This window comes from Scaptodrosophila lebanonensis, unplaced genomic scaffold (genome assembly GCF_003285725.1).
Source record: "Scaptodrosophila lebanonensis strain 11010-0011.00,11010-0021.00 unplaced genomic scaffold, SlebRS2 tig00000001-arrow-pilon, whole genome shotgun sequence".
NCBI lineage: Eukaryota > Metazoa > Arthropoda > Insecta > Diptera > Drosophilidae > Scaptodrosophila > Scaptodrosophila lebanonensis.
Genome location: NW_022060529.1, coordinates 14,049,998 through 14,065,180, shown reverse-complemented (window position 1 = coordinate 14,065,180; position 15,183 = coordinate 14,049,998). Strand labels below are relative to the sequence as shown.

Sequence of the window (15,183 nt, the reverse complement as noted above, 5' to 3'; positions counted from 1 at the left end):
TTGCGCGCGTAAATCAGGCAATCACTGATATACAACGCGATTTGTTTGTTGCTGCTGCTGTTCTTGTGTTGTTGCTGCTGGCTGCTGCTGCTGTTGTCGCCATTGCCGCCCGCCCGGTCACGTTCATTTATGCTGCGACCGCTGAGTATTTAAATGCGGTCAGCCAGTTTTTCAGTTTTTCATTTTTGTTATTGCTGTTATTGCTGTCTATTCACGCGCTGTCTTGTCGCTTCAAGTTGGCTGTTGATACTAACTAGACACTTGTATTATTTAAATCAAGTTGTGCTACTTTTTTTTTTTGTGCTCTGTCGAGCTCGGGTTTCATTTTTGCGCGCTTAATACAATAAAACTATTTACGCACATTAAACATAGTTGCTGTCACTTGTTTTCATTGTTTTAATATGACGAAATTAATTTCAATTTTGAGATTTTATAGTTTATTTGCACTGCGACCGCTGCTCCGCTCAAAATTCATCGTAAATACTCGTATGTAAAGTCCATGACCTTTGTGTGCGGCTGTTGCGTATTTCAGAGCATTGTACAGCGGCCTCTGCGTTCTTTTGGGTTAGGGGTGGAACAGACTTATCGGAGGCAGGCAGCCAGCACAAGAAACAAGCATAAGAACAACAGCACAACCCATAAGAGCCTTGCCACAAAGGCCTCTGAAGGTGTGCACCGTGGGCGATGCGTCTGCGTGTAGCGACACAGCGGCCACAGCCACAGCCACAAAAATGTGAACTGCGATCGCAGCAGCCGTCGCTGCTGAACTTTTGCTTGCAACATACACTCACACACACACACACACACACAAAGACACGAGTGAAGTTGACGCACGTTGTTGATTTTTGTAGACAGGTCCTATACCGATGATGAAATGTTAGTAGAGCATTATAGTAGTCCTTCGAAAAGCTTCAGAATAATCTACACAAAGCTTTACAAAGGTTCAAGACTTGTTTTCGTTTAAATAATGAAGAATTAGAAGAAGGCTAAAGATAATTTTTGAATATGCTTTATAATATATGTGATGCCAGCTACGAAAGAAGGGAAACATGCGAAATGCTGTTCTACTTGAATCCTCAGCCAACAACCATATTTACTTATTATATGGTTTTTTTCAAGGACCGCAACTAATGGATATATTCTTTTTTTTTTTAACGCAAAAATTCAATTCAATTCAAAAATTCATTCAATTATAGTAACCTTGAGAAAGGGAGGAGTTTACAGATATCCATTTTTAAGGATTATCTATGCATTTTAATCATGATTAAAGAATTTTAATTTTTATTCATTCGCTCACATTTAATTTTGAGTTTTAACAATGATTATTCTTTAAGTTTTATTTTATTAGATCAAAAATAAAACTCGAGCTGTAATTTTGATGAAGGACAAAATTTGTATATAGCCTTAATCAGTGAGTCAACTCGAACATTTTTCATTAATTAATTTTTAATCAATAAATCAATTAATTACAAATAATTATTTTTGATATTAGGACTATCTAGTAAAAGCATACTATGAAAAGTAATATCGTGGGTTTCTAATAAATGGCAACAAGCCAACGCTGTAAGACCAAAAGCAAATTCTCATAAAATATTGCTTTCGTAGTGCAACATTATAATTCATTTAATATATACCGATAGGTCCCTGGCAAAGACTTCAGCCTACAAACATTTCTCTTGTGCCTGCTTAGCTGCCACAAGCTCAAGCGCCGTTTTGGCAGTTCATCTGCTCTGCTTAAGCTTCAGCAGCTCGACTCGATGCTGCTGCTGCCAAATCCTTTGTTCTCTGTCAGTGTGGCCTCCCACAAGTTTTGTATTTTTTTTTATTTGAATCTTGTTGAGTGTTGTTGCGAAACTAAACCCATGCGCCCTTTTGGAGTTGCTCAGCTGGCTTTTGTTGTTGTTGCTGTTTCTGTTGCTGCACAGCAAAAATCAAGATCAAAATGTGCCGATATGAGCTCATAAACACGCAGTTAAAAAGTTGTTCAGAACCATTTAAAAAAAAAAAACAGCCCGTTGAGTGTTTCACACGGGATTTTTTTTTTTAATATTTATTTGGTTAGTGTCTTTTATCCAGCAAGGCTGTTGGGCTGCGATTTTTTGGCGCACAACTTGTGCCAACAACATTCTACATGTGTATGTAATTATTCAATTAGGCGCGACTGCTGCGCTTTCGACACGTGTGTGTGCGCTAAAACAACTAGCAGCTGGCAATAAGAACACAAAAAAAAAACCAAAAAAAAAACAAACAACAAGAGCGGCGAACAGTAGTCGCCATTTTGCTCTAATTGAATTTTAATTAAGGTTCACAGCTTGGTGAGCGAAAATAAAGTCCCGCATATGCGCACAGTGCAGTCCGCTTACGATATTGAACTACATTTAACTCAATTATGAAATCATTAAGCTGGCTGAGGCCGCAGTGGAGCACCGGATGCACTTTCAAATGCTTGGAATTGAAACTAGTCGCTGATTAAGCAGCAAAGTGAAAGAACGAACCCAAACGACCGGACTATGCAAGTCATCATTGGACAGGGAAAATTGCCAGGCACCGACTTCATAGCTGCCCGACGTTCCAGCCAGCCAGCAAACGATAATGCTGATGATGGCAATAATGATGATGATATAAAAAGCAACCACGGAACAAGTTTCTGCCTTGAATTTTAGCAGTAGATGCAAAATATAATAATGAAATCGACTTAATTATATGGCAGCTATAAAAGAAATAAATGTACTCTCGTATTTCTTAAAATTTGCCACAGTTTTGACAGAGCGCGTCCGTGCATGTGCTTACAAGTCGCATTATGAATAAATGTTTTACTAGTTTTTTCTTTTCAGCACTACATTTTTTATTATCATACAAGTATAAGCAGGTGTTAGAACATGTCTAGATTAAGGCTAGCCAGCTGACCAGCCAGTCAGTTGTTAATGTCAGTCAATGAGCTACTGCGAGCGTGCAAAACTTCTGCTGCATTTCAAATTCAAGACAAAACTTTAAGACTCGCACACACACACACACACGCGTATGTGTGTGTACACACAACAGCAACTTACTTATATAACAGAGGCGTGCTAACTGCCTGCTCGTCTGCAACACGCCCCAAAAATATTGTATAAAATAAAAGTGAAAAAAAGTAACTAAACTACAGCGAAAAGTGTGTGCACGCCCGCTGAAGGCCATTAAGTTGCCCTGCAGTTGTTGCTGTTACAGTGAAGCATAAAGAACCACAGATCAATCAAGTCTAAGTTGATTAAAAAAGGCTTTTGTAATTATAAACAAATGTGCATTGTTTGGAAAACTAGAGCTTTGTGAGGGGTGGGGCGAAAACTTGAAAACTATTCTATTCAAAATCGTATGGCTTACAAAAAAGACAGCAATAGCCACATTTGGAGATTCACAATGAAGCAGCAAATAAATATATAATAAATAAATACATAAATATATAAATAGTATATATTTTAATACCATTTCTGTCCTCCCTAAAATAGAAGAGGTTGTTCCAAAGAAAAAGAAGATTATAACTTGATTTTAAGTTCAAAACTGAAAATGTTCTATAGTATATGTTTGATTTCCAAACTTTTTAAGCCATTTCTCAATCGTGTTTGAATAAATAAATAAATACAAATAGTGCTTAAGAGGGATATTTCTCTTTGAAGATAGCATTTTAGCTCTTTAGCCAGAACAAAGGCACATACTACACTATACTATTCTGTTGTTTCAGAATATGAAATGTCACTTCTTTGCTGCAGCTACCTAGTTCATTTTAGGCATTGTCTGCTGTATTTTAGTTGGTGTTTGTGTTTTTTTGCTATTGCTGTTGCTGTTTGTGTAACGCATAAATCTTAAGCTAAAGCACAATAGTTTTTTGTTTGCATGGGCCAAACATTGGCGTGTAAGCATTGCGCTATAGCTGCCATAGACATAGCGTCCAAATCAATAAAAAACTTCCGTTGCTGGTGCCAGTGGTGCTGCTGGTGCTGGTGGTGCTGATGGTGCCTGATGGTGCTGCTTTCGGTTATCGGTGGGGCAGAAAGGAAAACGCAGGGCGGTTTTAATTAACACGCGCATAGGTCGCGAGCCCGCCACCACGTGAGACGAAAGCGAAAGTCAGTAGCCTAGGGTCGTGCCTGTGCAGGATAAGAAATATAACAGTAACACCCTCGGCGCACTCATAAATTAATTTTGTGTAATATACATACATACATACTCGAAGGTACGTACGTATGTATGTATGTGGGGATGTGTATGTAAGAGATAGCGGTGCAGTGTTAACCCTTTAAATGCCGCAGGGTCAAGAGATAAAAACCAAATTGTATGTACCGTTTATTTTACTCGTTTCGTTGAATTTGTTGTTGTTGTTTTTTCTGGGCCCAGTTCGTTAAAGTGCAGCGCACACAAACAATTGTGCATTGTGGGCGTGGCGCTGTTTGTTTAGTTTTACTTGACTGTCAGTTGGCAATGTTGACGTCGATTGACAGCTGCCAGTTTTATGCGGTTTTCATGTGCCAAAGTCCTAACAACGTTGTCGTCCGCAACTTGGCAACGACTTGGCCTCGACTTGACTTCAACTCCTCATTCTCTAGTCTCTTTGGTTTGGTCTCTTTCGACTCTTTGGGCGCTCTGGCTTTGGCTATGGCTATGGCTATGGCTTTGGTTTGTGGGCTTGTAGGCTTGGCTATGCGGTTGTTTGTGGACTGAGGGAATGCGGGGAAACCCACTGCGGCGCATTGCGGTTGGTGCATGTAAATCAGCTTTTATGGGGTGACTAAGTACAGCGCTGCTGTCATTGTTGTGGCATGGCGAAAAAGTATATTTATTACACAGCCGCCGTGTGGAACACACATGTAACGTGTGTACGAACGAGTATGTGTGTGTGTGTGTGCGTGTGTGGCAGTGGCAGACTTGTCTGCGTCTTCAATAGCGCATGGCCCATGACAGCAGGCAATATTCAAATACTACATATCTTGATAAACAACTTGCGGCTGAGCAACACCCACGCACGCACACACAAACACAAGCACAAACACACAGATGCACTTCAGTATGGCACAGGGTCTCGACTTGTTTTACAAGTTTCTTATGACTGTTGTAAGGCGTACTCGTGCATGTGTGTGTGTGTGTGTGTGTGCATGAACTTTGTGGCACACTAATTCAATTAGGAAGCCCACGCCCACTATCAATAAATTTTTCAAAACGAGACTCATTCACTTACTTACTTTTTTTTTGCAAAAAGTTTTGCCAACTATGAAAGTATATAAGGGTGTGTGTTTGTGTATCTGTGCGCTAGTTTGCAAATTGTTGCGTTTTTTTTTTTCCAGTGGAAAACTACACTCAGAACAGCAGAAACAATAAGTATTTCAGACAGTTGGACGTTGACGACAACAACATCTATCTGGGTGGGTGTTTCGGGGCAAACCCGCGACAATGGCAGGCGTTTTTTTTTTTTTTTTGTAAATATGTATCTCCCTCTCTCATTGCCTCTCTTGGGCAACAGCGCGTGCAATGCAAAAAAAAAAAAAAAAAAAAAAGTAGTAATAATATATAAAAATAAAATTGACATTGACACACGTGGAAAAAACTGTAGATGCTCGTACATACTACATACATAATAGTATTACATAGTTGTGAGTCGTAGTGGCGACACGTACTTGTATTTCGTCACAGAACACGGTCTGAGTGAGGGTCACAAGCGTAGGAGGCCATCATACATTAGACTATGCACGTACATTTGTATGTGGCTCGTTTGTCAGTCAACATTAGCAGCAACATGTCAGCAATTCAATTTTAAATGCACTCGTTTGCATATCCACAATATACTTGTACATATGTACATTCGCATTAGTATGAGTCGTTAAGGTCTTGTTAAAAGGATTAGCATGGGGAATTGCGTGAGCACTACTTGGAAACTAAAAATTGAGAACTTTGCTCTGAAAGGGTCATTAAAACGGAATGGACATTGAAGACTGAATACTTGTGTTGAGAATTGGTTAATCCATATTTAAAGTCAAGAAAAAACTGAATAAGTAATTTGCTTGAATAAGAATTGACAAGGTGTTCGCTCTTCAGGAATCAAGATAAGTTATTTCATACGTCAAGCAATCAAAAAACGAAAATAAACAGAAGCTCCTCTGTTGTGTTCCAATTTGTAGAACATTTTGAAAAATGTTATAGCTTATTTCATACTATTGCATGGCACTTCCAAATTTATTATTATTTTTGGTTTATTTAATATAGTATTTTACGAGTTCTTTAAGAGCTGAAAAAATGCCAAATTTAACTCTTATTTAAACCATAAAAGTTTCCTTTAATTTTAAGGCTTGTTAAATGGCTTTCAATTCAAACTTTTAATAGTACTTAATAGGAAATAGGAAATGTCAGAATGCACTTCAGGATTTAATCCAATAAAAATGGTCACTTGTGCATTCAGTTTAGTTGTACTCCCCTGAATCTCATATCTTATTATTTCTTATAGAAAGTTCTGTTGGAACTTAGAGTGTAGGATAAGGCCAATGCACTTCTTAATGCATACATTTTAAATTTTTATTAACTCACCTGCGTTTGCGTCAGACCCAGACTCGCTGCCAGTTCGGCACGTTCCGGCAATGCCAGATATTGGGTTCGTTGGAATCGGCGATTCAATTGTTGAAGCTGCAGTGAACTGTAAATTGTGCGAGGCTTGCGCATTTTTTTGCCCTTGCCATTGACGCGTAAGCCAGAGTCCTCGCATTTGTCTGAGATTGAAAAGTCTGCAAGTGGTGGAAAGTAAGAGAATAAAGAACATGAGCAAAATACAAAGGCAGGAACAAAGATCGACTGACTGTAAAAGGCAAACGGTCAATGATGAATTTATAATTGGGGCATAAAAACTATAGCAAGGCAATTTGCGGTATTTAAGCCCTTTTGTGTGCTCCCTCCTCCCCCCATTCCCTGGATCCATTGTTCATTGTGCAAGCTGCTTTGGTATTTTATGACTTATGCATATTTATGAGACACTGCTGTGGGGAATGCATAAACTGTTACTTTTATGGAGCTAGAGCAGCTACTAACTAATTGCAGCTTACATTTTTGGCAGCGAACGTAAAGTAACTTGTAAATGTCATAAAAATAAATATAATTAAAAAACAAGATAAATAGATAGATAGATAAAAGGAAAAATAAAAACAAAAGTTCAAAGCACCCGCCAAGAAAATCGAAATCGAAATTTAATTGAAACTTTTGATGACAACGTTAATTGTTCGTCAAAGGCAAACAGCGGCTATAAACTATCAACTATTATCAAGCGCCAAATACGGACAGGCACATGTGCACACATACGAGCATACTCGTACATGTGTGTGTGTGTGTTTTGCGCCAAAAATTATTGGCGCCATAGCACGTGCTGTGGCTTTAATGACAAAATGGCAGCTTGGAGCGAGTGAGAGAGCGACTCGACAAACGACCACCCAACTGCCAGTCGGCAAGCTACCATGGGCCATTAGTTAGCCTGACACTTTGTCCCTGCTGAGCAGATGCACACACACACACATACATATATACATGCATGTATATATGTATGTATATGGATGCATGCATATGTGTAAGAGCGGCTGGCTATTGGACTCTGTGTGAAATGAGGGCTCGCTCTCAGTTCTTGGCCGCGGTCGCATTCATCAGACAACTACATGCGCCAAAGAATGGTGTAATTAATTACGCCAAACGAAAGCGTAATTACCGCAATTATAATTACAAACAACTGCGCAAACAGACAGCCACAACAACCACAGCAGCGCATATGTGTGTGTTAGAGAGACAGTTTGTGTGTCTGTGAGAGAGTTTGAGACCTCTGCGAGAGTCTTGCGTTGAGCAATTTATTATTAGACATTGTGTTTGCCATGTTTGGAACATAAAATTAATCATACACCCTGTGGGCACTTACAAATGTGTTTAAGAGCATGTAAGAGAGCGTTTCCATTAATGACTTCTGGTACCGATCAGCTGTTTCCAACCAGTCCAAAAATGTATTTGTCATTTTGTTGATGCTGTTTTTTTTTTTTGTTTTTGTTGGCGAATTGCAGCGCTAAATGTTTGGCTGCGAATAAATTTCATTTTCTCTATATATGCATAAAAATAGATTCGAATTCAAGTAGCCAGCCACATCAAGGTTAATTGCCAGCCAACGCGGCGTATGTGTGACGAAAGTCAAGCTGTCTGTCGGTAGTTGACGACAACATTTTTGTGTTGGCGTTGAGCTGAAATTAAAAGCGACGCACATGCGGCATCAACAGCAACAATGACAGCAACAACAATAGCAATGAATTGCTTTTCACTTACGTACAAAACTGCTCAACCAAAACGCTTAAACAGCCCAAAAAAACAAAATATATATGTAAACATATAAAAAAAATGTATATATATATATATATATATAAAAGAAAGAAGAGAAGCTACCCATAAAAGCGAAATAGTTGAAAAATGTCACAGTCAAGCGCGCAATTATGCCAGCAAACAGAAAATAAAAGATATATATGTATATGAAAAAAAATTGTAGCTAAATATACATATAATTTAAGCGAACCTTCATGGAAGCTGGTGATTTTGATCGAATATATAGTGAATATCTGAATTTAAACAAAATCAAGAATTTAATGCTGCATTTATAATACCATAAATATTAAACTAAAAGTTCAGTAGCTTTGTCTGCCTGTACAGATGCACAATAAGGCCAGTTAAATCCTAATAAATGAACAAGTTTTCAAAAGCCAAACAAAGAGGCGACACTAAAGGCACTTGAACCCGCTGTCTACGTCAGTTCAAGTGTTGCCAAATAAACGAAATGTGCGAATTTCATGAAGGCTCTGTGCACACTGTTCTGCTGAGTCGCAAAGGCGAATAATGCTGACATTTTGTGCATCGAACGAATTCACTTTAAATGAGCCCCAGCTTTTAATTCCTAAATGGTACCGTTGGTTGTTACAGGACTTCCATATTACTTAGAATGCAGAAGCACAGTTGCAGATTTTGATATTAAGTACCAAAAATTCATGAACACCTTTCACACTTTAGTTCATAAAACCGATTTGTGTGATTTAAAAAATGTTTAATCTAAAACATTTAAAAGAGAAGTTGAACATTTGGCGTTTAGATAAAATATTTATGTCAAGACTGATATCTTTATTGTCAGTGCTATCTATTGTATTTATCTATCTATTGTACTATATAATCTATCGACAATACCAAATCAAGGAGCTCTTTTTTTAAAATTTATTAATTAATGAATTAGAATGCATTTTGTTACCAAACCAATATTTTTGATTTCAACATTGAAAATTGAATACATAGAACAAAAATGCAATATGTTTATACGTATTAGTATAATTTGCAATTTTTTGCTTTTCCGGACATTTTAAATTTAAATTTCAATAAACATTTTAAAAATGTTTTTTCTTTCTTCCACTGAATTTATATTTAAATTACTTATACATCAGCATAGGTGTATACAATCATATATTTGACCAATTTATGAATACTTGAATCTCGCAGGATGGGAACTAGAATCCCCCAAGCGTTTTTATAAATTTTCTAAATCATTTATGAGGCTTTCTTTTAATTTGAAATCAGAAGGTATTGTACTTTGTAATCTACATCGACAGTCCATATTTCGTTGTTAAAATAATAAATGAATATAGTCCAGTGACCTTTTAATACCATAAACTCTATTTTTAAGAAGGACTTACATGTAAATTCACACTTACCATCCTTTGGTGGACTCGCACAGGGTGGCGCATAGCTGCCTAAGTGATAGCCAGAATATGAATTCTGATGCATGGGCGGGAATGGATAACCTAAGGCGCTGCGCGGACTCGGAAAGCCCGAGTCTTGACCGCCTTGTGGACCAAAGTGTTGATAGCTGCTGCGTATGCCGCCGTATCTATAAAGACATAATGAACAACACGATTATGTTATTGTAATCACTAAATGAAAGTAATTTATTACAGCAATATAAATAAGGGAAGTGCAAAAGTAATTGCAATTAAAAAACTGTCCTCCCAACGTTTTTCATTATTAAAAAATATTTGTTCCCTCTTTTTATGGGGAAATATCAATAGATATTGATAAATCAATATTTTGTGCTACCTATTCATCTTTTTTCAGTATAAAAGTGAATTTTGGTTATCATAAAATAATTTAATAGGATTTAAATGAAATTGAAATACATATCTGAAAAGGGAAGAATCCTTCAAAAAATAAAATAAGTTTAGTTTTGAACGATTTCTGCAATTGTTGCAAACAAAACTCTGCGCTGAAACGTCCGACTACAGTTCTCATTATTCTCACCAACTAACAGAAACTTCCATAGTTTATAAAAAAATAAAAATAATAATGATAAACAAAAAGTAACCATAAACGCTTGCGTGCTACCTACAGATTTATATCGTTGCATTTACAAGTACGAACTACATATTGTGGCTATATGTTAATGATATATACTCGTGTATTAAGTTCATGTGTAATGCAAAAAGCGTCAAAGAAAACTTTTTTCACACAACAAACACGAAACTTGAAACTAATGTGTATATGTATGTATGTAAATGTAAGTATATTAAGCGGAGCATAGACAGGTCCTTTTCATGACTTTATTTACAAAACTATAAAAGTAGACACACAGCAAAATCAATAAAATGTCAAAGTTGTTTCTTGCCAGCCACTAACAATCCAGTCGGTAACCTCCAAAATGTTGCCCGGTAAATATTTTGTTAACACTTTTTTGGGCTCAGACCAAAACTAAAAGTGCGGTGAGAAGCGAAAACAGTTGCACAATTTCCCATCATGCAGAGCATTTTCAATGCAGTTCAGTTTCATGTCTCAGGCCATTTTTTCTTCTTGCTGTATTATGTTAACGTTTCAAACAAATTGCCACATAATAAGCCATAAAATATTCAATAGAGCGGCGCCGCTTAGGTGAAACCGCATCGACATGGTACGTTGTACGTGCATATCTATATACATACATACATACATACATACATACATATATGTATAACTATCTATGTATGCATGTACATATATATGTTGTATGTGGCGCAACACGGAAACGGAAACAACACTCGCAACGCAAACGCAACGGTAACGGCAAACAAAAACCGCAAAGCCACTCAACAATATGGCAGTCGCAGCTGGAAGCCCTGACCAACCAACAACGATTAAAAGTCCAGGCTGTGTGGCGAAAGAAAATGACAGAGCCCCTAACCGCAGAATATGCAATAAAATATGTATAATGAAAAATCGAATCGTGCGTTCGAAAACAGTTTAAGTTATCCAATTCAGAGCGATTCCATAATACTAGGCGTCACTGTACTGTGTAACTTAAACATTTATTGGTCTACATATTAAGCAAAACTCTAAATTTAATTGAATTAATGTTGGGCTTCCGCTACTTTCTACAGACTACTTGCATAGTTCTGTTGCGTTAATCAGTGGCACCAGCATAAAATCGTAAAAGCTTTTGTGATTAAGATAGGAACTATGTACATCTATAAGTATCTATACGCATAGGCGCTGAGTATGATTAATATTCTTCCACATGTACGATGATTTAATAGATGTCTGTTGTTATAAGTAATGATTAAGAAGAAAGTATATTGAGGATGTTAAGAAGTTTCTTGCGCAAGATTTTTATACTATAGATTCAACTATCTACACTTACATTTTTATATGAATACGTATATATGGAATTTATTAATAAATTTGATTATTATTTTAATGTGTATTCTATACTTTCTAAAATACAGTTCAAGCAATTTTTAATAAGTTTAGAACGTTTTATTCTCAAACGGCAGATGAGAGTGGTTTTAGGCTTTTCGATTCCGCTTAGGGCGTATGGCGTTCTAGGAAATTGTACTATTACCAAAAATATAAATAATAATATAATAATCAAGCTATCAATGGTTAGGTTTCAAATCACTTTTAGTTCCAGAAGGCTGAAATGCGAAGAGGCATCTTTGGATGAAAACGATAACAGACAGAACTTTTCAATTTCAAAAAGGGGACTTATTTATTTTTTGATGGCGCTTCGATGACAATTTGAACCAGAATCGAAAAACTGAAACCATGTTCAATTCATTCTAAAGAAAAACATTAACTTTTTAAACTCAAATGTGCTTTGACGAAGCTACTTGTATTAATACAAATTAGTAATTTATAGAAATTAAAACTTGCAACAAGTTAAATATTTGTAACTCTTATCATTTTCCTTAATCAAATTTTATTTCACAATGTTAAATAAAATTTATTTTTATGTTGTATAGTTATTGAACCATACTGATAGTTTTAATAACAATACTAAGCATAGCGTTTAGTCTAGTATTTTAAATGCTTTGGTCTATATATTGAATTTGTAGGCTCAACTTTTTATATTGCTGCAAACCTATTTACATGGAAATACCGAACAGAGTAGCATCTAAGATTATTTTTCATTTGATTTCATTGGATCTACATTTTGAATACAAATCATTAGGGAATTGTTGGCAAGGAAGCAGAATGCTTGGCGCTGGCAATACAAATCGGATTCTAAGAAAATTGTATATTGAACCGGATCATACGAGTAACAACATGTATTCCATTTAACTTTCTATTTCTACTGCCCCGATATCCACAGAAATACTTGAGTTAATTTGAATTTGAAACTGATAAGCTGGCATATCGAAAATTGCATCTTGATTTATTTTGGGCTTGTCGTTGAAGTCAGCCAGTCAGTAAACCAGTAATTTTTTTTTTGTTTCTTAATGTATTGCAGCTTTGATATTGTTGTGTTTGGTTGACTTCAATAGACTTTAATCTAAGTTAAAATTTGCTTATGATCGCATAGGTAGCTTTAGTTTTTATCATTGTGTTGCCGTTTTATGCGATAAAGTCGGTCGACTTTATTTGTATGTTGCTCGAAATTTGTTGTTGTCATTTTTTATTCGACATTCATTGCGTGGCGCACGGCAATTTTAAAAGTTATCGACCAACCTGTACACTGTAAATAAATCCTCAAGATTCGATTGTGTAGTTTAGCTTTACACTTGTTTCAATAGAAAAGCTTTAAACATAAAAATTATTTGCTGATCGAAAGACTATTTGTGAAGGAATACGAACAACAATTTTTCATTTGAATAGCATACTCTTTGATAATATCAAAGGATTCTCCCTTGTGTTATCTAAATTATAGCCAGTATATCATAATTTTTAATTTAAGTTTTGAACTCACCCAGCGGCGGCATGTTGCTGGAGCTCTACAAAGGCCGATTTGCCCGGTATGTTGACGCCCGGCGTAACGCTGGCTGCCGTACTGCCGCCGTCCATATATTTGGGCGTATGCGGCGCATCGGGGGCATCCATGCCCGATTGCGGTGTGCTGGGAGGCCCCTCGTAGGGGCTCCCTAGATCCGTGAAATTAAGCGTGTTGGCGCCTATTGAGGCCACTTTATCAAGAATTTTGACGGCTTTTGTGGGAACGCGCGCGCAAGGAAATGCAGGACAATCGCTATCTGTGTGAGTGAGTGTATGCGTGTGTTGGTTTGTGTGTATATGTATATATAAATGTATATATGTGTATGCAAGTTTTAATTGCACATAAACAAAGTTTTAATTAGAGTTCACCAGTCAATCGGACAATTAAATGTGCGGCAACGCCTCAAAGTGCCAAATGCTCGGACACATATATTTTTGGAGCACGTGTTTAATTTAAGGGCAAGAAGAACGACAACGACAACGGCAACGGCAATGACAATGGCTATGATAGTTTTGTTAAACGTTTTCAGAATTACATTTATGTATAAATTATGAGCTTTGTTGCTGTGATTGTGATTATTTATTGGGCACACTCAATTGTATTAGAACACTTTTTCTTCAGCTGCTGGTGCTGCTGATGCTGCTGCTCTTGTTGTCACTTGAAAACACACTTTAATGCATGGGCAGAAATCTTTAGCACTCGATGTGGGTCAGACGGTGACCCTCCCTTCTGCTTCAATTATCAACAATAATAATCATATAACAATTTGTATGCTTTGTGCATTTAATTGGCATTACAAAATGCGCCACTCTGCAACAACGAGTATGCACAAAATAATCTTTTCATGCTTTTTATGCAATTTACGCGACGGCAATCATTTCGCGACCCGATCTCACAATCTCTGAGAAACGTTGGCGTTTCGAGCCGGCAAAAGCAAAGGCAACAGCTACGGCAACAGACCAGACCAGACCACTTGATGACGAACTGACGAGCTAACAACGACGACGGCGCTGCGACGCTTACGACGGCAACGACCAACCACGAACAAAGTGCGTATACGACTAGGTACGAGCTCTAAGCTGCGATTGCGCGCTGCCCGTCGCTGGCGAGTCGGTGCTGCTATGTCGCCCTGTCGCTCTGTGGTTGTAGCGTGCGACGGAAGCGGCTGCTGCCTCTGAGTGGCGTGTGCGAGAGCGAGCGCGCTGCTGCTGCGACGCTGCTCTGTAGCTGCAGGCACAGCCCACCACCAATGGCATGCCACGGAACCGGTTTGTCAAGCGTCTCTGCCGAGCACAAGTGCTGGCAGTGCTCGTGTGTGTGTGCTTGCGTGCATGTATGCGTGTGTTGGCATTGTCTCGGCAGCGGTTGGTGTTGAAACCGCACCAATACCATAAATTTTATCAATGGTCACACAACAGCGCGGCAGTGGGCTGTAAGGGTTCGGTGGTAGGGTCGAGTAGGGTAGAATTAGGTGAGGAGTGTTGGGTCGTGTTGTACAGCACGGCGTATGCGTTATGCTAAGTTTTGGCAGTCGGTGGATATACTTGTATGCATGCATATATTTGTTCGTCCTGGATATGCTTTGTCAACCCAAAAGACTTTTATTTAGCTACTAGTATATGTATTTTTCGGGCCCACAAAAACCCCAGACTTGGCTACTAAGCCGCCCTCCCCACCCACTTGTCAGCAAATGAGGCGTGGCCATGGCAGACACTTGCCCGCCGGCCCTTTGTATGAGCAACGGCAACAACAGAAACAGCAACACCACCACCAACAACAACAACAACAATGTCGACTGTGGCTTTTGGGATTTTACAACTTTTGTATGCAAATATGTTGTACAGAAATTGTTTGCTACAATTCCTTACATTTTGGTTTTGTTACGCGACAGCGCTGCTGCCGTCGACTGTCTTCTTTGTATTACTTTTTTCGTT

At 37.9% G+C, this 15,183-nt stretch overlaps 1 protein-coding gene across 2 annotated transcripts in view; it reads right to left on the bottom strand.

The window, feature by feature from the left end:
• Nucleotides 1–14,162, bottom strand: part of LOC115625912 (homeotic protein distal-less) — a 34,753-nt gene extending 20,591 nt beyond the window's left edge. The window contains exons 1-3 of one of the 2 annotated variants that reach the window (XM_030521148.1): nt 13,226–14,162; nt 9,711–9,904; nt 6,550–6,743 (exon numbers count right to left, since the gene is read on the bottom strand). In XM_030521148.1, the coding sequence (XP_030377008.1) occupies nt 6,550–6,743; nt 9,711–9,904; nt 13,226–13,356 (519 nt within the window). In that variant the 5' untranslated portion in view covers nt 13,357–14,162. The remainder of the gene's footprint in view (nt 1–6,549; nt 6,744–9,710; nt 9,905–13,225) is intronic. The other variant, XM_030521156.1, reaches the window with a different exon arrangement.
• Between the last annotated feature and the right edge of the window lie 1,021 nt (nt 14,163–15,183).